Genomic DNA, 21,994 nt, shown 5'->3' on the forward strand with positions numbered 1-21,994 from the left:
GTTACTGTCTATGTGTAAATTAAAGTCACCAATAATGATCATATTCATTCATTCATAATTAGAGCTGGAGATAGATAACAGCTCAGAGAAATCAGGCAAGAAATGTGGGGAATGCTTTGGTAAATATCTGGGAATATCTGGTTCTTTAGCTACTAGCTCTGGACAGGTAGCGTACAGTGGCTTTATCAGAGCAGAGCGAGAGTTTGCACGCCAGAAATCCAAAACAAAAAGCTAAAATAGGCTAAAGGGTCCATAGACCTAAGGGGAACTTGAGAGCTGGGTGAACTTCTCTGTGGGTTCATCAGTACAAGCAACCACTGTTTATTTAAATATTAATTAGTGCAGCTTTAATGACATGATGAATAATTAAGAGCATATTTTTAGAAGATATTGCATTATTTGTTTTTTGTGGGTGCATTAACCCCAAAGTACTGAAATATTAACTGTATATATATTCAGACAATGTATTTTTGATCAGTACGATCTATTGGTCCCGGTCTATTCCTGATTGATGATGCTTGCCGAGGGTGATGAGCTGTATTTATAGATGGGGAGCTGGAAAACAGTGGAGCCTGAGGTGCAAAGTGGGAGACATCTGACCTGCTCAGATGCTTTGTGATGGAGATAAAGGGTATTTGTGTGTTGTGCTAAGTCGCACATGTGCTTGTTATTGTGCTGTTTTAATGCATGGCTCCAAGGCATTTCTTCTGTGTTTAACAATCAGGGTGTTTTTTTTTTTTGTTTTTTTTAACTTGTCTTGGGTAATCAAATGAATAATTAGGATGCATGGTGCTGGCAGGCCTGCTGAGAGAAATCTGCAGCTTGTCACTTTTTTTTAAAACAGAGAGCAGCGTGAGCTCAGGATGAACAGAGAGGATAACGATTGGATTCTAGCACGGTTTCCTCTGTGTGCTGCCGTTTTAAAGTACGCCGATAATGGCAAAGCAGTCGTACGCCCACCGGGACTGTCACAAATCAGTGTATGGACAATCTTATTTGTGCCTGCCTGGTGTCACAGAGTCACTTTCACTCGTATGGGAAATCAACAGGGATGGAGATCAGCCCTGTCTTACGGATTCACTGAAGCACACGCACGTCGAACGTCTGCTCTTCTGTGCCCTGTCATGTAATCGGAGGTTGTCGACGATACTGGAGGCCAAAAGGAGATCTAGGTTAAAAAGCATCTTGCGAATATTGAATTGGAACAGATGCAGCTGGGCACGAACAATGATAATTGCAGTAGGAACGATGACATGCAAAAAATTAAGCAGATTTCCCACCTTGATGAGAGAAAAGTGGGCTTCATCACCTAACTGGGTCTCTCTCAACCCAACGGTGATTAAAACACACTGAGAGATGACCTAGATAAGTAGCAATCAAGGTGGGAAGGTGGGAAAGAGAGAGAGGCAGTGATGGAGAGCGAGAGAGATATACCACCCACACTGACAACTCCTGATTCCTCATTAAGACGAACACTGTGGGATTCATTAAGGACCACATGCAATGTTTTTCTCAATCAAACACAGTAATTTAAACCACTCTGTACACTCAGCCTGTTTTGCATTTGATCCCTTGACAAAAATTCCTTATTGGAGAGATACCCAAAGTATCTGGGAATTGACAAAATGCTAAGCTAATCAGGCTTTTAATTGCCTTTGATTGCAATTCTTCGGGGGATTCTTACAAGGCTTGTTAAAATGCGGTTTGGCTCCATCCTCTGCAGCACAAAATCTTGAGAAGTGGCTGATCGTTGGGTTTGAAGACTCCCTGGATAAATACCTCCAGCATCATTAAGTGCTGGAGACGGGGATCTCTGCACAGACACTGTGAATACAGTCCTCAATAAGGCCGTTTTAAGCCCTGGACCCTGGTTTGCTGGGTTTGAAAGCAAAGCAAGAAATTACAAACAAAAAAAAAAAAATTCAATATCAGATATACTATACAACATTTAAAGCACTGGTTCCCAACCTGGGGGTCCTCCTCAGGGGTCACAAGCTAAATCTGAGCGATGTAAGATGAATCACAGGAACATAAAGAAGGAAAAAACACGTCATATTCATGTGCTTTTAAATTCCCCTAACCTCTTCTTTGTTGATCCTATTCAGTCATATTAAAGGGTAATTGTGGTATTTTTCAACCTACTTTCCCTTGTTTTTTTTAAAACCAGTATTGAGAGCCATAAACCTGGGTGCAATGTAATCCCTCGGTGTGGTTGCACACCATCAGAGTACTTCTAATAAAAGTGCTTGTTTTGGCCACTAACAAACTGAGATGGACCTTCATGTTAAACTTATTTAAGCAGGAACGGCCGCTACATCGCTGTCACCAATGCCACCAGACTCCATTTACAGAAACAATCATTTTAACATCAGAAAACCTCTAATCCGTACTCACCAAAACTCTCTTGGCTCGTCTTTGCGCCAACTGTGGTTGGTCGAAATTAACCCTGAATTCACCGGGTTGGATGTGAAAACATCAGGAGAGGAGGGAGAGACTGGAGTCAGTGATTGGTGGAACAGCAGACAGATGAACCACGGCGGTTTTATTGCGTTTCATTTTGCTTCTGTTGGATTTGAATGAGGTGTGTCGCTGGCTTTAGAGTGACAGCAGCTGTTCCTGGTTAAACAAACAGTTAGCAAACAGCGGCTTATTAACACACTGAGCAGACACAGAGCAGCAGTAGCATTCATCTGGAGCCGAGTTTCTCATCCTCGGGAAAATGTAGCCCGATTTTCATTCTTCTCCGAGAGAATTGATTAGTTTGATTAATTCGATTAGTCCACAATGTTCCCCAGCCAGCTGCTAACTTTGCCTGTCTGCTGCTTGGTGCTGGGCAGGTAGAATAAAGAAAATAGTGCTGATGAGAACAGTGAGAGTGAACCAAAACAATGAATTCAAAGAAATGTTCTGTAGAACTGACACAAAGATATTGATGACAGCGGCTTTAAACTCCCTGCACAAAGCTGTATTTTAAAAGCTGAAAAGTATTTGATTTTGTGTTGTGTACAGCATAATTTACAATATTCTTAACAAAATTCAGTACAAATATGCTCCTTTTCACAGCCAGGAAACTAAATTTTATATGCTAAGTGTACTGTAGACATCTCATCTGCCTGATCTCTCAGCTTTTTTCTGTGGAAGAATCAAATCAAGTGCGGCTGCAGCTAATCACTGACGTGTTCATTCAGCTGTGCATCAAGCTTTTTCTCTCAGAGAGGTCTAATTCAGCTTTGTCTGATGAGGGACTGCTGACCTTTGTCCTCAGGTTGTATCACTGGTGAAAATAGTGATTTTTAAGCTGACGAGGAAGGTTCAATATGTCGAACTCTTGACTCGTTTTAACCTTCTTTAGTTCCTCTTGAGAGCACTCCAGAAAATTCTAATTTCTTCATCTTGTACCTCTCATCCTCATCTATGTCAGTCAGCCTCACTTGATTTGAACAAGATTCTGTGTCTCACTTTTGAACAGGTTTACAATTCAAATGCTCTTGCATTTTGGCCCCTTTCAGCTTGTTCAACCAAAGCTTTTGGTCTAATCTTTTCACGCATCCGCTGCAGTGCAGCCACATCACTGCTCAGAGGTCACATCAGGATCAGGATCGTCACAAAGATGCCACGGCAGGTGCTTCAGAGCTGGTTGGACTGATTCTCTTCCATCATGAGAAGCACCGCTACCAGTACACCTAATCCTGAACAAAACCACACACACAAACGCCTGACATCCAGCGAAGGCCTGCTGTGACTGAATGTGAAGCTTGTGGACAAAGTCTGGCAGCGTGGAGTTAACGCCTCTATATTTGGTTTCAGGGTTTAAGCGTACTGAAGACACCAGCGAGCTCAGCAATGTGGAGCAGCCTTGTGTTTGAGAGGCTCTGCTAATTCGGCACCAGCAGCGGTACACGTGCGCCACCTGGTGTTGATGAGAGGAATCACAAAGCCTGGGTAGTTCTAATTAGAAAAAGGTTGCTTTCAAGAATGGCAGTTAAAGCTGCACCAAACCATATTTGACATTAAATGAACAATAGGTCAAATGACTCATGTGTAATGTGAAAGGAGTCATTTATACTAACAAACCCACTCATCCGACTCATTGTTGTTGCTCTGTGTCTTGTGAAAGTGTATATAAACAACACATTTTCGCCACAACTTGGTGATAATGTACCAATGTTGTGTTTACATCTTGCTATACTGCTGGCAAATGGCATTAATGCTGCTTTAAGTACACTTTATCTTAATACACTTCAAAAAACACACAATGACTGGCAGTTTTAAAATGTTTATTAAAAAATAAAATAGAAAAAAATATATTTACATAAAAATGTCAAAAAGAAAAAAAAAAAAAAGCTGGGCAGTGGTTCCCTCTGGCCACGGGTAAGCTAGGTGTCCATTTGAGAGGGCCACTGCTCACATGAATCAGCCAGGACATAGAGGGGCTGCCACCTTTCTCTGAACAGCAGCCGCCAGTTTAAAATCCCTCATTGTATTGCAATGGGGGTAATATTACATTGCATCTACATGTACATGTGTACGTCAAAATCTCAGCGGTCCCAGCCACTCCGTGTTGCTTCCCTTTCCCGCCGCCCACACCAATCAGTGTCGTGAAGGCAACGCGTCAGCCCAACCAAGACCTTTGTTTAATCACCACCACCATCAGATAGAGAGAGAGAAAGAGAGAGCGACGAAGGAAAAGTGAGCACAGAGCGCGGGCTGCACTGGACCGCTGAGATGCACAGAGATTTTAATCCATACAGACTTCCTAGGATACTGCATGTCAAGTCTTTGCTGTGAAGATGAAGGCAACTCTAACCCAGTCAACAACCTCCCGAAACCAATTTCATTTTCAGCCTCATCAGTGCTGGTTCTCATCTCTAAAAGCAGACGTGGCTGTCAGGGATGCGGTCTGAAAGAGTTGAAAGGGCCTGTCGACCACATCCACCTTGTTATCCAATTTATAGTGGGTGAGGATTGCATGTATTTCATGCGGCAAAACATGATCACCTCCCTATGGGTGGAAATAATTATTTGGAAAAATGCTCATCCATAGGGAATAACAGGGTCTTGCTCAACGATTATTTAATTTCTCTAGCTGGAGGTGATGGCTAGCTCATAAACTCCTTTGCCTGTGAGCCGTCGGTCAAAACAGAAGCCCTTCATCTGAGATTGAATTGAAGCCCGGTGCAGTTTTGACCGAGGGATTCGAGTTGCCGTGGGTCAAAGAAAACGAGAAACAGTGTAACAGTACTGAACAGTCTCAGTAAAAGGTAAAGAATTGTCGGTGGACACTTTGGCCCCTTCTGGAGTGCACCTGCAGAGTGCAAGTCGCTCTCTGGGTGCACTTGCTCATGAAAAAAAAAAAAAAAAACAGTGGTGGCAAGTCATGAGTCTCAATACTTTCTCACACACGTTTCACTATGTCACACACTACACAGACCCAGACCCAACCATTGACATGAACATCCCCCATTCCTTACATTTGATGGACACATGTAGAAAACTAGACTTTGAAACATGTCGGGACCTTCATACAAATACGACGGGGGTCAGGGGATGCGGTTTGAGTTCACACGAGTCTGCTCGCGAGTCTGACAGTCAGTAACATTGCTCCAGTCCAACAAGCAGTGTTTGTCATTTGGAGGAAAAAAAAAACAGACAAAAAAAAAACGAATGGAAAGACAAGAGAGTTGACACAATAATTAGAATAATCCACTTGCATAGTAATAACACCAGCGTGTGTAGTGTTCTGGGCGAGTCACAGCCTTCGACAGTCCTGTCTGTATGTGTGTGTATTTGTGTGACACGGTGTGCTCGCGGAAAACGACGTACACACACTCCAAGTAAACACAAAGAAAGGCATTGCAAACAATTAGCGGAAGTACCTGGCAATCAAATATACACAAGATTCCTGAATGGAATCAAAATATAATTCCCTTTCACTAGGGTCCTTGGTTCAGGAAGACTCCCCCTCCCTCTCCCTCCTTCTCCTTTGTCCAGGACCACAAAGGAGAAACCCTTATCGCTGAGCATCGTAGTGTTGGTCTGCACTGATTTACAGCTGCGGGCGAGAGTTGACCTCAGCCCTGGGGATCAGATTTCCACAACTGCGTCCCTCAACTAGAGAGAACAAGAGGATTTCTCTGACCTGGAATCAGTGGCTTTCTGCCCTCTTACCCTAATCTTGATCTTCAAATTCAAGTCAGATAAGCTGTTGCCTTCTTGGCCCCAACCCTCCTACGACATGTAATAAAAAGAGACGAGCACAAAAATGAAAACGCGCTAGCATATATGTTTAACAGAACAGACCAAAATCCTGCACTGTGTGGAAGCTTATTCTTTAAAAATGCCTCCAGTGGAGAGAAAGATGGCCAAGAAGAAACCAGCAGGCCACTGCCAGCCTTCCCCTGACTGACAAAATATGGCAACAACACAGCCCCATAAGGGGCGCGCACACACACACACACACGCACACACGCACACACACACACATCTGCTCAGGAGCTACCTCTTTTAGAACAAAACAGAAGGACATCCTCTCCCCTCGTGTCTCAGGATATCCCAGGGTGCAATTTTCATCCCTCCGCTTCCCTCCAGAATGCCTCAGACTAACTGGGCCGAGGAACAAAACTTTCACGAGGAATATCACGTTAACCTCGCCCATTTTCACAAGACAGATGAAGAAAAATGGAAGGAATATCAAGATAGGAGCTCCGTATCCCTTTCTGCTCCGGCTTCTCTTTATCAGACAGAACAACACAGGCAAAGAGGGGGGAGAAGAGAAGGAGGGGGGCCTTTGAACTGCGGTCCATCTCAACCGAATGATAGACACACACTCCCGCACACACACACAGAAACAACTGGTGAACACACACGCACACACACACACACACTCCAGAGATGCTGCCTGGGGAAAGGTTTCGTAAACAAAATTTAAAATTCTACAAAAATAAAACAGTATAAAAATGCCTTTACATATACACACACAAAATTAAATAAGCATTTACTTTAGCTCCCAAAAAGAAAAATAACATTATTGCACAAAATGAAAAACCGTTTGCTCTTAAGTGTATAAACTATCAAAACAAAACAAAAAAAAAAGCCCTAACACTGAACCACAGGCAGCTTGGCTGCAAGGGTCAAGACGAGGTCAAGAACTTGGCAATGGCATCACCATTAAGTCCCACAAAAATAAACAAAAACAAGAGGAACCGACCTGAAACGAAGATGAGGAACAATACTGAAAGTAAAATAATACTGAAACTACAAAACTGTGAACAAAAGTCATGCAGAAAAGGAAAGGTGGAGATAGTAGGAGGGAGGTGCAGAGCTGAGGGCTGTTGTTCCACGTCGTGCAGCCCCAGAGTGAAAACTGCTGGTCTCTGGTCCTCTGTCTGCCTGTCCACCCTCCTTCGAGACAAACGAAGAGCCAGGGTCTTGCAGCCAGAGAGGAGAGGGAGGAAAAAGTGCAGGGAAGAGGAGTGGTTTCTATCTGCTGAGGCTGACCGGGAGGCTGTCCCTCTTTCTGCGTCGCCAAGTGTTGCGGTGATACTGTGTGTGCGTGTGAGCGTGTGTGTGTCCGCGGTTAGCCAGAACGGGGTTGTTGACCAGCGGCGGGTTGTGGAAGCCCTTCACGTTGAACTTGACTCCGTTCTGAGGAGTGGAGAGAAAAGAAATACAGGAACAAAACTTGAATTTTCTTTACTGAAAATGCACCAAAAGGGACAGAACATTTAACCCTGCAGGCTGACTTGCAGTAAATTACTCTGTGATTAGACCGAGCAAGCACTGTGTCAAAAAAGACAAAAAATGCAGCGTCCTGTGGTCAAAAGTTCAACCTGGCTTGTTCTGTCCTTTAGCAACGCACTGCAGCAAGCAATCTAATCTATGCAAGTGCACGCTGCTGGTATGATGCTGTTAAATGTGGGGGCAAAACCTGTTTTTTTTTTTGGTTTTTTTTACATTTAGGTAGATACCAGATAATAGTTACTAGATGATACCACTCTCATGTTTGCACGCTAAATATGAAGCTACAGCGAGCAGGGGGTACGACTTTGCTGGAAATAGGGGGGAAAAGCTAGCCTGGCGCACTCAAACAAAAAAAATAATAATAATAATAATTCTCCATATCAGCATTATACGACAGTATATCTAATGTTGTCAGTCCATACAAAAAACAACTGTAAAAACAACAAGCTGTGGTTTTAAATGGGCTTGTTTTCCAGACTATTTGCTGGTATGCATGTGTCTCTTTTTAACCTTTGGACAGCTTGGCTTTCAGTGAGAATGCAAAGCTAAACTAATTGCCTGCTGGCTGTGGCTTCATAATTAACGTACAGTTATGAGAATTGTATCGATCTTCACATTTAACTCTTGGCAAGACAGTGAAAACATATATTCCCAAAATATCAAAATACTCATTTAATAAGCCAGTCGGCCGTAAGAACTAAAATTTGGATGACTGTTTTGGATAATGTACCTGTTTGTGTCAGTTCCCATAGCAACAGGTGTAAACCAGATGTAGTAGCAGTAATACTGTTATTGATTTTCTGATCACTTATAGACTACAGATGGCTATTGCACTTTTATGTAAGCCATTAGGTGGCTAGTTTGAAATGAATGCGAGAGAGACAAATCAGACACTTGACTGAGAATGGAGAGCGAGATGAGAGACAGAAAATATGAGATGGAAAGAGTGTGAACGTGTGTGTGTGTGTGTGTGAGGGACGAGTATGCCTTGACAGTGTGTTTGAGTGTGCGTGTGGCATCCGGCGCCTACCTTGTGTGTGTGGCTGGAGTGGGGGCTGGGCAGAGGCTGGGGGCTGGAGGGGGCAGGGGCATGAGCATGGGCTGGGGGGGGCATGTGGAAGAAGGGGGGGAGCCCGGTGTCTATACACACCTGTCTGCCAGGTATGGAGTGCATGGCTAGACCACCGGGCAGTGAGACGCGGGCCTGGAGGACAGAAGGGATGATAATTATTTACAGGAGAGAGCGACAGAGTCCAGTTGTTCTTGTTTTTATCAAATGCTGTACACGTGTGCTTGCTAAACACTTGGCCTTAAATGTTACACGCACTCCTGACCCTGATTTTTACGCTTCATTCTCTTCTTCAAACCCCAACCACCACGTCATTTTTCTCGTTCCTAATTTCCACGTAATTGCAACAAAAGCAATCCCCGTTTCCTGTAGCCGTGGCTGTGTGCTAACCTGTGAGCCTGGAGCCATGAGGAGATGGTGCCCTCCCATGCCGGGCTTGCTGGTGCCCATGCTGAGGCCTGGTGGTAAAGCCAGGCCCAGAGGGGGGAAAGACGGGTATGGAGGCAGGGCTGGCGGAGGGATGGGACACGGCAGCGTGGAATCAGAGTCCTGGCATATGACACAAAAAGGACAAGGTAATGAGCGAGGTTGTGTGAATCACTTGTAGCTACAATGTGGTTCAATCTAAATAAAACAATCACATTAGGTGCATATTGGATGTGCTTCTATTAGGCAGACTGGAGGGAATAAAATCAGGTGGGGGGCAGTATTACTCCATTATGTTGGATGTCAACTGCACAATCACAAGGAATTGTATTATAATTCTATCTGCAGTGATGTACCAGTTAAATTCACCAGTTTGTCAGTCGTGTCGCGTGTATTTCATGCTGTCTGCAGACTGCACTGTGTATATTTGCATAGAAATTCAACAGAGCAGCCGTTGTGTTAATAAACTCTTCTCTGTGTGCCTATCTGCTATTCCTGCGTGTGTTTTCTTACGTTGTCTGATCCGGACAGCGAGGAGACAGAGGAGGCTGAAGAGTGCTGCTGCGGGCTGGAGATGGACATGGGGGAGTCTGCGCTGTGGGGCGACACCGAGTCCCTTTGCTGCTCCTCCGACCCGACGCCACCGCCGAGCACACAGGGCTCCTGCTCCGCCCCTGGCTCCTTGGGGGGTGAAACTACAAGACACGAATGAGAGGGTGAGTGATTCACATACTCTGCATGCTTTGCTCACTGGATTTCATTATTTCTGAATAAAAAGTTTACTTTTTGGCAGGAATCTATTGAACACTCAAGCTGTTCAATTAGGTGTAATTCATTTAATGCACTGCCCCCACTCCCACCTGTTTTGTAAGGTAGTCATTTTCCCTAATTAGAATAAAGTACACAGTCCTGTACTCCTCATACAGTCTTGGATTCAAGCAGTTTTTCTTCATTACAGTAAAATTGTATATTAAAGTGTAAGAAATCACACCTCTGTTGTCTGTTCGAGCTAGATCCCTGCCCCCCCACTTCTTAATGATCCATTCCCTGTAGTCGATGACTTCCTGGGTCAACCTGATTATCCTGCCCAAGGTGCTGCAGGGAAGGAGAGAGGGAGAGAGACAGAGAGCGAGGTTTTAGAAGAGCACCACTTTTATCCCGGATATCTTTAGTGCTGTTCGATGGATTGAATTCTAACCTTTCAGAGTCTTTGTTGGGATACGACCGTGCGAGCGGGGACACAGCGTGACTCAGGACAGTGTAGGCATAGTCAAGCACCTGCTTGACATGCATGGCACCATAGGAACCCCTCCCCACATCATTACCTACAAAAGGTTAAAACAAACACAACAAGATAGTGTTAAATATAGCTGTAACTGACATTTCTAGAAATTTAGATTTGCTGTAATAATGAATAATAAAATTTTATGAATCCAAAAACAAATTTGTGCAGCAAATTACAAGACATAAACTTTTTGCATTCATGGCGCACCCTAGTGGCAGAATATCCCAGGAACGCATGACGCAGTCATTATCTGCTCTATAAAACAAACACACCCACCACTTCTCAGTTAATTAAGTGTGGTTGTGGCTCTCATTCTAAGCAGGAAACTTAGCCTAACTGCTTTTCACTTAAAACAAGTTTGTACAAATGCACTGAACCCTTACATGGGTGCCAGGTGCATGTTTTGATCAGGATTTTGCATGTATCAAACAAAACTAAGACAACAATGCTGAACACTTTTTAAGTTTACTGCAGTTGGATGCATTTCTGCTTGAAATGTTCTGTTTGCAGACGTATGTGTTCCTCGAGTCAGCTGTTTCTTCAGCATAAGTACCATCTGTATTCACTGAAATCACTGTAAACCTGTGAAACACACACCTGGAAGCAGTGGGTCCTCTATGCAGAGCATGGATGGTCTGTATCCGTTAGTCATGACCTTCATGATCTCCTCTTTGGCTATGTATGCGCCTCCGTTTTTGATGCGAATCCCTGTTTTCAAGTAGTTGAAATGGCGGCCGTACAACTCAAAGAACTCGATCAGCAACACGCCCAAATTCTCATTGGGGTTCCTGGCATCAATACGAGGATGGAGCTGAAGAGCAAGCACAGAAGCCTGGATTAGTATGTATTTATAACAAGTGCTACTATGCATTAGTGAATGTGATGTGAACAACACTGAATATGTGGGAAACTACTGCTAGTACCATTGTGGATGCTGTCATTGCTACTCCTACTAGCATTAGTTTTACTATCTTAACACGACCACTATTATACAACTGTATAATAGTAATACTGCCACCACCATTATAAGCACTTTTACGTTCATAAGCACTGCTGCTACCTCTAAAATAACTTCCAAAGTACCAATTCCTGCACAAGACCTACTTTCTTCTTCAGGGGTGTGTGTGTGTCTGTATCATGTTGTACCTGGAGGAAGCTGATGACCATGAGGATGAGGCTGTAAGAGCTGATTCCCCCGGTGAAGACTTCGTTCAGATCTCTCTGCAGCAGGAACTGCTTCAGCACAAAGATCAGGTAAGGCAGCACTGGATACATCTGAAAGCAGAAGACGAGACGGATGGGGAATGAGAACAGTTGATTTAGTCGAACGCGACGTAAGGAGGGAATCCTAAAAAGAAAAAAAAGCAGATTTAAATTTGGCTCCGGTTTCAGTTCAGTGAGCTAAAGACAGGACTATTCAACTAAACTACTATTCAAATACAACTAATTATAATACATCACTCAACAGCAGGGGTGTTAATCTTTGGCTAAATATCAATTTGATTTGCTCGATTTGTGATTCAAGGATGCTGATTTTATTCAAGGGCAATTACTGTTGCCTTTCAAATTTCTGTCAGTTCAATTCCGTAAATCGTGATGTGATTCAGGCGATCTTCTGCAACCATTCAGTAAATGTGTGGATAGTTTCTGGTCAGGAATCACCTGCACTACCCGCAGCCTCAGAGTGGAAATGCTGTGTTGCCTGTGGTAGTTTTACACGTTAGTCATATTTCTGCAATAACTTCACTGTACGCTGTTTTTCTTTTCGGAAATTAGAATGCTGCCAAACCAGGAAAAAACCCTGCTGATGCCACAATTATTACTGAAACCGCAATGATTCAATGTTATTATTTTTTAGTGAGGCAGCATAATCATAATTAGTATCGATGCTATGTATAAATTGTTTCCCCCCCACCTACCAAATAAATACTCCATCTAGCTTCCAACTGGGCCAAACGTTCTGAAAAAGTATTCAGTGAGGCTTCCTAGTGTCTATCACTTGATAATGTGCTGAAACCCCAGAGGGCCTGGGAATGGGAATCACAAATATGTTCATTTTCCAATTGAAAAGGAGGCATAACCTCCTGGCAGTATGTGTGTGCATATCTGTGCCAGTGGAGCAGCAGGGCTTGGTTGACTTTTCAAATATGCTTTTAAGAAGTGAGAACAAGTCTGGGAATTAACGCTGCTCCAGCTGGCTGCATGGGAACCTGACATATGAGGATTAACTTTGAGTTGGCCCGTCAATGACAAGACTACACTGGAGTCTGTCACACCCATGCATTAACAACACCAACTATCGCTAGATTGACGCCGAGCGTAGCTGTCAACTTTCAAGATGTGACACGAATTTCCAAAAAACCATAACAGACACACACACAAAAAAATGCAACAACAACCAAGGACAAAAGCCAAAACCTGACAGCGTGCTGGAACATCGGCACCTGGAATTCCTCTCCTGCATTAGCTACTACAGCCGTGACTAAAGCAGGCAGAGATCCACCTTCAGCAGGAATCCTGTCGCAGCCACGGGGTGGATTTCACCTCTGCTGAGTACATTTGGCGGCGAGGTTTTCAGCAACACACATACTCAGTTTGAGTCAAGTGGAGATTATACTGAGCACAGTTGCTCGGGTCCGTTCCAGCTTTGCTTTGGAAATGAGCCGAGCCGACGCGAGATTTGACTGAAGTAAAGCGTCATGCTTTAAAACTGCTGGCTGGCCTGATTCGCAGAGGGAATTTCCAAAGTTCTGTATTTAGACCTCACTGTAAAATGGTAATTATGTGACTCCTCTGGTGGCTTTTATTTAAGTGTGTCTACATAACCTCTTCCTGCTCTCTTCCTCCATCTCTATGTATTGCTTTTGATGTGCGTTGTGGACGGACTTCACTTACTCTGTGAAGACTTCAATCCATAATCCATATCTGGTTTTAAAATGCAGCAGCCAAATGTGCAAATGGATTTCTGCGCCTCACACGATGCCTTCTGGTCTGATTTAATGATTAAATAAAATCTAACTGACGGTACATCACAAGTGCACCTGTGACTTGTAGATCCTGACAGCAATATCACCATCGCTATAGCTCACCTTAACATAATCTTTAATGAAGCTTGCGGCCTTGACTCCAGTCTCCACATTGAAACTGATGTCCACCTTCACCTCGGTCTCCTGGTCTGTCAGCTTGATGATTGGCACCTGAACGGTGAAAAAAAAACATAGTGGTCAACTCGTCGGCTAAGGACGCTTTCACTGTGTGCTGAAATCAGAGGGGAAAAAAATCTGTCGTGACTGACAGCCGTTTAGAAGGTATAGCTCATCCAAAAAGAAAAATTCCCCCATTAACTGCTTATTATCATGTCAGTCGAGACAGCACTGCACCTCACAATGGTTAGCCTGCTTGTGCGATGATAGGGCATGCTACAGAGCTGTGGGATTGTAGCTATAAACGCTTCCACCAGAGTCGCTCCCCACATCGCACGGCCTTTTCAAAACAGTGATTCAACTTCAAAACAACACAGAGAGTAGTTGATGACTATTTTAAGTATTTGCTGCAATTTTAATATTACAGTGAGCATAAACAGTATATTTACAGTTAAACAGAAAAGATGACCACACAACACTGCCTGTGTGCCATCTATCATGCAAACAGATGGAGGACACTAATTGAGAGTCTTCTTTCCCCCTCATATTTCCATGGAGATAAAAGAGTGAAGGAGCCAACGCTTTATACTTCTAACTAACCATCTGAAGTCCAGGAGAACTTTTCTAGGAATATAAAAAGTGCTGCCAAATTCCGATTGGGTTTATTCCAATTGGTTTCCCATTTACTGAGGCTGTAATATTTTATCACTTTCTGTGAAGAATAAAAGCTTGAGGAAGACTGAAATTAACAGTCAAATAATTCTATTGTGCCAGAATATTAATCGTTACATCAGTGTACAAGGAACATTAGCATATCATCATTTTATCGAAATCATGTGAGTTTGATGGACATCTGTTGTTGCAAAACAGGGTGGCTTTTTTAAGGCCTCGATATGAACACAGTGGGACATGCATCCGCAAAGCCCGCTACTACTCACTGTAGCCTTGTCCAGCACTTTAATGGAGAAAGGTTCTGCCACATTATGCTTGCGAAGAGCTTGTTCCAGCTCTTGCAGCGGGGGGCGCTCCCACTTCCCAAACACCACTAGGTCAATGTCACTGAGGGCAAAAAAAACAAAAAACAGATATCAGAATCTCAAAATACTGGCCAGCAAAATGCAAAAGAACACTTTTCTTTAATCAGAAATACCGCGGTCTTACCTTGTTGGAAGGTACAGGCCTGTGCTGAAGCTGCCAAATATTTGGACCTGGAAAAATCAAATTGAAGAAAAATGAAAAAGATGACCAAAATCACAGCAGTTAATCTTTTAGCCTTAAAGAGGGCACACAAACACAGACGCACACATATAGGCTAAAGGTGGGATATACAAAAAACAACACCCAAACACATTTCGTGGCCTCTCCTATCACATGCTGACTATAATGGGCTTGGCTACATGCTGTTGACAGTACAGATCCTGCATCATCCTGTACCACAGCTCAGTTGTCACGATGATGTATTCATCTAATTCAAATGTTTGCAAAGTATCAGGAACAAGGTATTTCCGGGTTCCACTTCTGAGACAGTAAACGCTGCCAAGTTAAGTATGCTGCCAAATTAAGTATACAATGGCTAGGGAAAAAAAAACTGTGTTTGGGGGCTGCAAGCGAAAGCTCTCCAAAGGAAGCAGAGTAGAGTTCTTTCCCTTTCCGTCTGGTAAATACGACAAGGCAATAGCACAAAGACAGGCCAGGATTAATCGGTTGAAATGAAAAGGGAGGCTGGTACAAATCACGGGCTTGATCCATTTACCTGACAATCTGACTCACGGTGGAAGGGGAAGACTGGCAGCCAACAAATCACCACTGCGCGTGTTTTACATGATTAAGTAATGAGAGGGGGCATTACGTCAACCCTACGTCGCTGCATTACTCAACCAGCTGCAGGATCCTCCATCACTATTTCTGCACACGCACACACTGAGCGAACTTCAAAATATAAATGAACGTATACTTAAAAACACAATGACTTTTGTGTTACTTTTTGTGACTTCAACTCTCTGACCTGTTCATTTTGTCTATGAAAACTACAATGAACATCAGAATAATGCACTTCCTGGTTAGCTTAAAAAAAAAACAAAAAAACCCCACACACATTGTTAACAAATGTGGTTCAAGTAGCAAGCAGCAGTACTACTGAAATAAGAGTGTGATTCTTAAAAAGGTGTTACAACTTCTCATGTATTTACTTATTAAGGGGCGACAACTAACATAACTAACAGCCAATTAAAAAAATTCCCTGAATGACATTGTGTGCCAAACTATTCCTTGGCCAGGACCAGTTGCTAGACAACCAGTAGAGACTCCAGGAAGTTATTAGGCCCCACCAAGAAAACAGTCCGCTACAACCCCCCCACAGTAATACATCAAATTGTTGTTTTCACTTTGTTGATTGTAAAGATTATTTAACGAGATATAAAATGTTAATTAGGTGGTTTTAGATGGTAGGGAGTTTTCATCACCTTTGGACAAAGTCAGACTAGCTGTTCGTGCCTGTTTCCAGGTTTTGTGCTAAGCTTAGTTAGCCGGCTGCTGGCGGCAGCTTCACACTTAGCGCACAGACGTAGGAGTGGTATCAAACTTCACATCTAACTCTTGGCAAGAAAGCAAATGAGGATATTTCCAAAAATGTCGACCTTTTCCTTTAAGTTTCACAGAACATGAACTATAAAAGTGTCCCACTCCAGACCAACTAACCTAAATTTCAACCATAATTAAGATAACCAAAGGCAAATGTAATACTTTTTGCCAAGCTCTGACCAATCTAGCTCAAATCAAGTACTTAGAGAGTTGAAAACAGTATAAAAATATACAATAGGTTAGTGTTATCTTGTATAAACACTGCCTCACCTTTAAAAAGAAACGCAGTATGTCAACAAAGATTTATGAGCAACCTTAGATCACAGTTTGTCTGTGTGCCAATAATTCTGGCTCCTCGAGGGAGCATGATTTAAGAGACTGCTCTCTAAGATATTAAGAACCTGAGAGAGGGAAAGTTAATCCAAATAAACAGAGGCATTTGTGTTTGTCTTACATCTGCAGTGGGCCACAGCTCCTTGATGATCATCTCTATCCGGTTCACCACCTCCTTCCTCATAGCTGCTTCCTCTGGCCGAGGAGACATGAAGTTGTAGAAGTCCATCACCTCCTCGTGGAGTCTGGACAGAAAGGAGGATGACAGATAAGGGTTATTCTCACCACTTTTACAATTCTGCTGCACACAGACCAGGATTAGAGAAATGAACTATACATCATGTCTTTTGAATTGGAGAATTTGATTTTTCTTTCTTAATACTGGTAATCACATGAGGATATCGCCTAAAACTTGACTTACACACATACCAGATTTCGCTTACATTTTGGAAGCAAGGAGGGAAAAAAAGTCTCCAGATGGCCCAAGATATGCTTCCTTCTTAGCACTGTTCTCATTAACCCCATCATGCCAGAGCTGGGGAATCAAAGCTGCAGCATAGTATGTTGTACAGGAACTGATACTTTACTTGTTGTCACGTGTATCTCGACTATGACAATCTATCCAAATAAAATCACTCTCATTATATAATGACATAACATCGTGACAAAACACAAGTTCTTATAGTTTTTTAGGAACACAAATCACTCGAGTCAAAGCCTACTTCTCTAAACTAACCTTAATAATAGTCATAGACCTATCTATAACATCAGCTGTAACCATAGCACTCAACATAACCACTAGTTTAGAAAGAAGACAGAAGTTAAGTGGTGACATTAAAGAGGGAGGACTGTGCAGAATTCTTATCTCATTTTCAGTAAGGACATTTGGCCTTCATTAAGACACAGGTACAACACACACCTCTGAGGTTTTGAGAGGAATGTGAACATAGGCTTTGGTAAAACACTGAAGGCCACATAATCCAGAGTGTGCCTGAGGAGTCCCGGCCCTTATTGTTACTGCTAATATGGCTTTGTGTTTGGCAACACTGGCGAACATATAATGTAAAGATTTCTGGCCAGCCAAATGCCTCCGAACAGTGGAACTCTGTTCAACCCTGTGGCCATTCTTTTTTTTCTAGGAATGCATGCCATGATGTCAGTGTGAAATACAGAACAGGGAGACTGTCACAATCAATTACCAGAGCCCTGGAGGAAATGCAGGCAGCCCGTGTGCCCACTCTTTGGTGGAAAACTCTTTGCGAGCAAGCCAGGGCGTATCCATGCCCACCGCTGTCAGAGGGCATGGCTATTGTTGGGCCCCACACAGTCAAAATAGGAACTGCTACTACAGCCACCCCTGACTAAACTAGTTTAGAGTCAAACATCATCTCTTCCAACAACTTTAGGGCTCAGAGTTTAAGTAATCAATGGAGCTCACTGGTGCAGTCTACAACCACACCAACATGACAGCCATGCATCTTACTGTGATATCAATGAATGAATAGAATCCAACCTCATCTCGGATTATAACAATATCAGAGCTGCGTAACTACACAATGATTTGCATTTTCAATTTGCAGTGCAAATACAACAGTGTGCAACTTCAAAGGGTGCCCCTGAAGGCAAACTACTGCAAAACTAGTCAGTGCACAAGCCAAAACCTGCATCAAAAAACTTGCACAACCATGAGCACCCAGAGAAAATTAAATATTGTGTTTATTCACTATTTGCAGGACAAAATATCAATAAGAAACTGATTTTTTAAGATAACTTATGGTTAAGGCTACTGTGAAACTTCGGATTAATCGTGTGGAAAAGCTTTCATGACAAACACCAATTCCTTGTACAGAAAATTCCCAGATGGGTGCAACCAGCCATTACAAATATCACAAGGTCCTGCAACACATCTGGAAGTTCCTTGTCTGTTTGTTTATGAGGAAGGTATCTGTCAGAGCAAATGACTACGGTAATAACTGTAGGGAAAAATATAATACATTCAGTTACACAACTGTTACTACATAATGTCACACTCACAACACCCATTAATCAGTCAAAATTCTAAAACGGTTAAAAAAAAAAAAAAGTGACATTAAACTGAAAATACATACTCCAGTAGAGCTGTGCTCAAACTGTGTTCAACTAAATTGATGTTTTTACTTAGGCCAGTTTTATAAGACATATGTGCATTAAGTCCCACCCCTGTCTCTTATGTCACATTTATAGAGAGCTTCACGTCAAATAACCAGGAAAAAGATAGAATTACCTGTGACTGCACACAGAATAACTTGGGTTTAAATGCCAATTATCCAGAAGTGAATACAGTGGAGTAAAGACGATTTAAATAACTCCACGTACTAATAAATCGCTATTTCACTTTTATTCAGTGTAATGGAATAAAATGGAAACAATTAACCAAGGTTACTTAAACGCAACGCAAAGTGTTATCATATGCTTGCTGCAAGCAGATTGATTACTTTTATGATCAATCAATCAGCGCAGAGCTCGAGAGTGAATGAACAGTTACCTCACAAGCCATTACACAAGTTAAATGTTACCCAACCCAGTTAGCTAAAATCTGGCCATGCTGTAGTATTGTATGTTTATTTTGGTTTAACATTTAAAGTTTGAATTTTTCTTTCGATTTCGGCTTAATTCGATTTGACAGAGGGGGAAAGTTTATTCAATTCGTTTTTAAATGGATGTTTCTTTAACTTCAATATGGAGCCAAATGGGAAAACCGTTAGCTAAGTTAGCTACCCGGTAAGGCTAACAAACGGACTACACAAGCTAGAAAGTAGCATTTCCGGTGAAAACTTTCCAAATAAATCACCCATAAAAAATAGAAATAAAATTCCATGATGTTATTTACACTGTTATTAAACACATTAACACATTATGTGCTTTGTTATTGTACCTGATAGTGGATTGTTGGAAAATGGCATTTTTTAAACGGCTCTGTTCAAACTTCAGCAGACAAATACATAGCACTTCCGGTCTTGCTTGGGCCGACTATCGCTGTCTTTACGCGACTAATATAACGGTAGGCTAGCTTTATAGCCATCCAGCAAACAGCGCAACTCCAGTTTACACTGCAATGCTCGGTATGCTGTCACATATATTTGTGCTGGGAAACGAATAGCTACTTCACGTTGTACGTACCACAATACTTGACACACTTGACACCATTTAAACCAGCAGCGAAAGACAAGCTTTACTGTTAGCCTTTCAATCCTAAAGCAGTTAAAGTGTTCAGCCACTCACCCGAGGACCCCGGGGTTGTATTTCCTCGTCTTCCAGGGCGTCCAAGTGCTCGCATAATTACCATTAGTGTAGTTTGAAAGCAAGTAATTCATCCCATAAGTGCTCGCTTTGTTGTCACTTTTCCTTCGGCCTGGGTGGTGATTGTGTGTGTGATTTACAGGTACAGAGGGGAGAACCTGATGGCGCTTCACGCAAATCTGCTGTAAATTGAAAGCCGGGTGCTCCTGCAGGTGACGGTGATGATGGTGGTAAAGGTTGACATTATTGTCCATGTTGTCGCTCACGCTGAAAAGCAGATTGGCACCCCCGACGTTTTTATTAATGTTGCCCGTTACATTTCCACCCATAGTCCTCTCAAGTGAGCAGCTGGAAGGGGGGTTGTCCGTGCCGGATTCCTGCGAGGAGGACGAGGAGGAGACGGATCCCGTCTTCTGGGGCAGGGTTTTTCCCTCACCTGGATCGGCGGTGTTTGCCGGGGTAAAGGAGTTATGTACGTTCCCGTTGGAGAGCGCTATCCCCAGCGAGGAAATCGCAGTGCCGTTAATACTAGTAGTGCCGTTCATGATGCTGTGATGGCTGCTGCCGTTGCTCAAACTGGCAGCAGCGTTACCATTGCTGCTGCAAACGCTCTTGCCCGATGCCATCGCGGTCGCCACATTTTTTAAAACATCCAACGCGGCGTAATTCACGCACTGGTTGTGGTTTTGATTGTGGAGCTGCTGCTGAGCGGAGAGCGTCCGTACTCCCTGAGAGGTCTCCCAGACGTGCATCCATAAGGCGTTCGCAGGTCCTTTCTGTTCGGGCTGAATCCAAGCTACCCTCGGATCCATTCAACTTCTTTCTCTGGTATCCCCCCTACAAGTATACAACTAACACTAGCGAGCCCGTGGTGAATCTGTGCCGCTTCCTGGACCCTTCAAAGGTCGCTGCGCCGTCCGGGGTAATGAAAAGAGGAGTATTTAAACATTAAACCGAATTAGGACCATTGATAAAGTGGCCCTTTTACACCGCTAGTTGGGAAAAAAATGCTAGCCGTTTCCTACGGGAATTCAATATGGCGTATTCGCTTCAAATCCATGCGCATGCGCTCTACGAGGGGTTTCTTAAACGATGACTGCGCCCCCCATCCGCCCACTATTTCATCACTCCGGCTGGTTGATGGATTGCACAGAATAAATATTTGAATTTTTATTTGGTAAATATTTAATCGCACAACAAATGAATTACATGGTAAAACGTCAATAATAAATAAGGACCCTGTAGTCCAGTGGCTCTTGAAGCAATGCCTGGGAGCCCAGAGGTCCTTGGGCACTCTATCTCCACCTCCCGGCCATCACCAATGGGTGGGGGAGCGGGTGGGTGGGTTCAGAGGGGATCCCCCATCAATATGAGGCCGGACAGTGGCTGAATGTTGCTGGAATGACAGATAACTGCTATCATCCTACCCTCGGATAGCAATCTTAAAGTTTTGGCACATAACTATCACAATTACATAGATGTTATAGTATATGCAAAGCCATGGATTTGGGGACCATTAGTGGGCTGGCACCCCCAAAGAATCAGGCATGGAGCCACAGCCTCAAGTGTCTCTTTTTGGGAAAGCTCTGACAGAAAAAAAAAAAAAAAAAACACCCACTGTAAACATTTGAAATCCTTGAAGAATAGAAAATACAGCCAACTCCTCAACAAAATACAATTTACATAAACATTACACAGGGAGGGAGACCACATTGTGATGTCAGCTGCCATCACAAATTCTGCTGGGGGCCATAATCGCAACCTCTGGCCCCAGAAATGCTGCTCACACAAAGCAGAAAACTCACACTGCCTTCCAGAGGGTAACAGACACAGGTTTTTGTTTTTATTTTTTTGCAATTTTTAAGCATAAATTGAGGTCCTTCTTTTTTCTCTTCATTGTTTCAGATGTAGCTATGCCTCGGCCTGTGAATCCAAATGCTCATTTTCAAGGGGCAATACACAGCAGGTGGTGTTGATCATTCCAGCACCACTAACAGCCATCTCTCAGCCCATTAAGCTCCGTGATGGAGCGGAGGCAGGCTGGATAAGGCATAACCAGCACCTTCTGGGATAAGTATGCATGTAAAAGAGAGAGTGAGGGAGAGAGTGTCTTGCATAATGCCCGCCCCCTACCCCTGC

At 43.2% G+C, this 21,994-nt stretch overlaps 1 protein-coding gene across 1 annotated transcript; it reads right to left on the reverse strand.

The window, feature by feature from the left end:
• Positions 1–4,350: 4,350 nt before the first annotated feature.
• tent4a (terminal nucleotidyltransferase 4A) lies at positions 4,351–20,835 on the reverse strand. Its single transcript, XM_041955054.1, has 13 exons — positions 19,838–20,835; positions 16,698–16,821; positions 14,825–14,871; positions 14,602–14,722; positions 13,610–13,717; positions 11,667–11,795; positions 11,118–11,331; positions 10,434–10,560; positions 10,227–10,330; positions 9,749–9,930; positions 9,200–9,358; positions 8,771–8,944; positions 4,351–7,644 (listed from the first exon to the last, which is right to left on the reverse strand). Exons 1-13 carry the CDS (start codon positions 20,665–20,667, stop codon positions 7,480–7,482), a joined length of 2,484 nt encoding a protein of 827 aa, XP_041810988.1. The 5' UTR covers positions 20,668–20,835; the 3' UTR covers positions 4,351–7,479.
• Positions 20,836–21,994: the final 1,159 nt, after the last annotated feature.

The sequence above is a fragment of the Chelmon rostratus genome, chromosome 16 (assembly GCF_017976325.1).
Source record: "Chelmon rostratus isolate fCheRos1 chromosome 16, fCheRos1.pri, whole genome shotgun sequence".
Classification (NCBI taxonomy): Eukaryota; Metazoa; Chordata; class Actinopteri; order Chaetodontiformes; family Chaetodontidae; genus Chelmon; species Chelmon rostratus.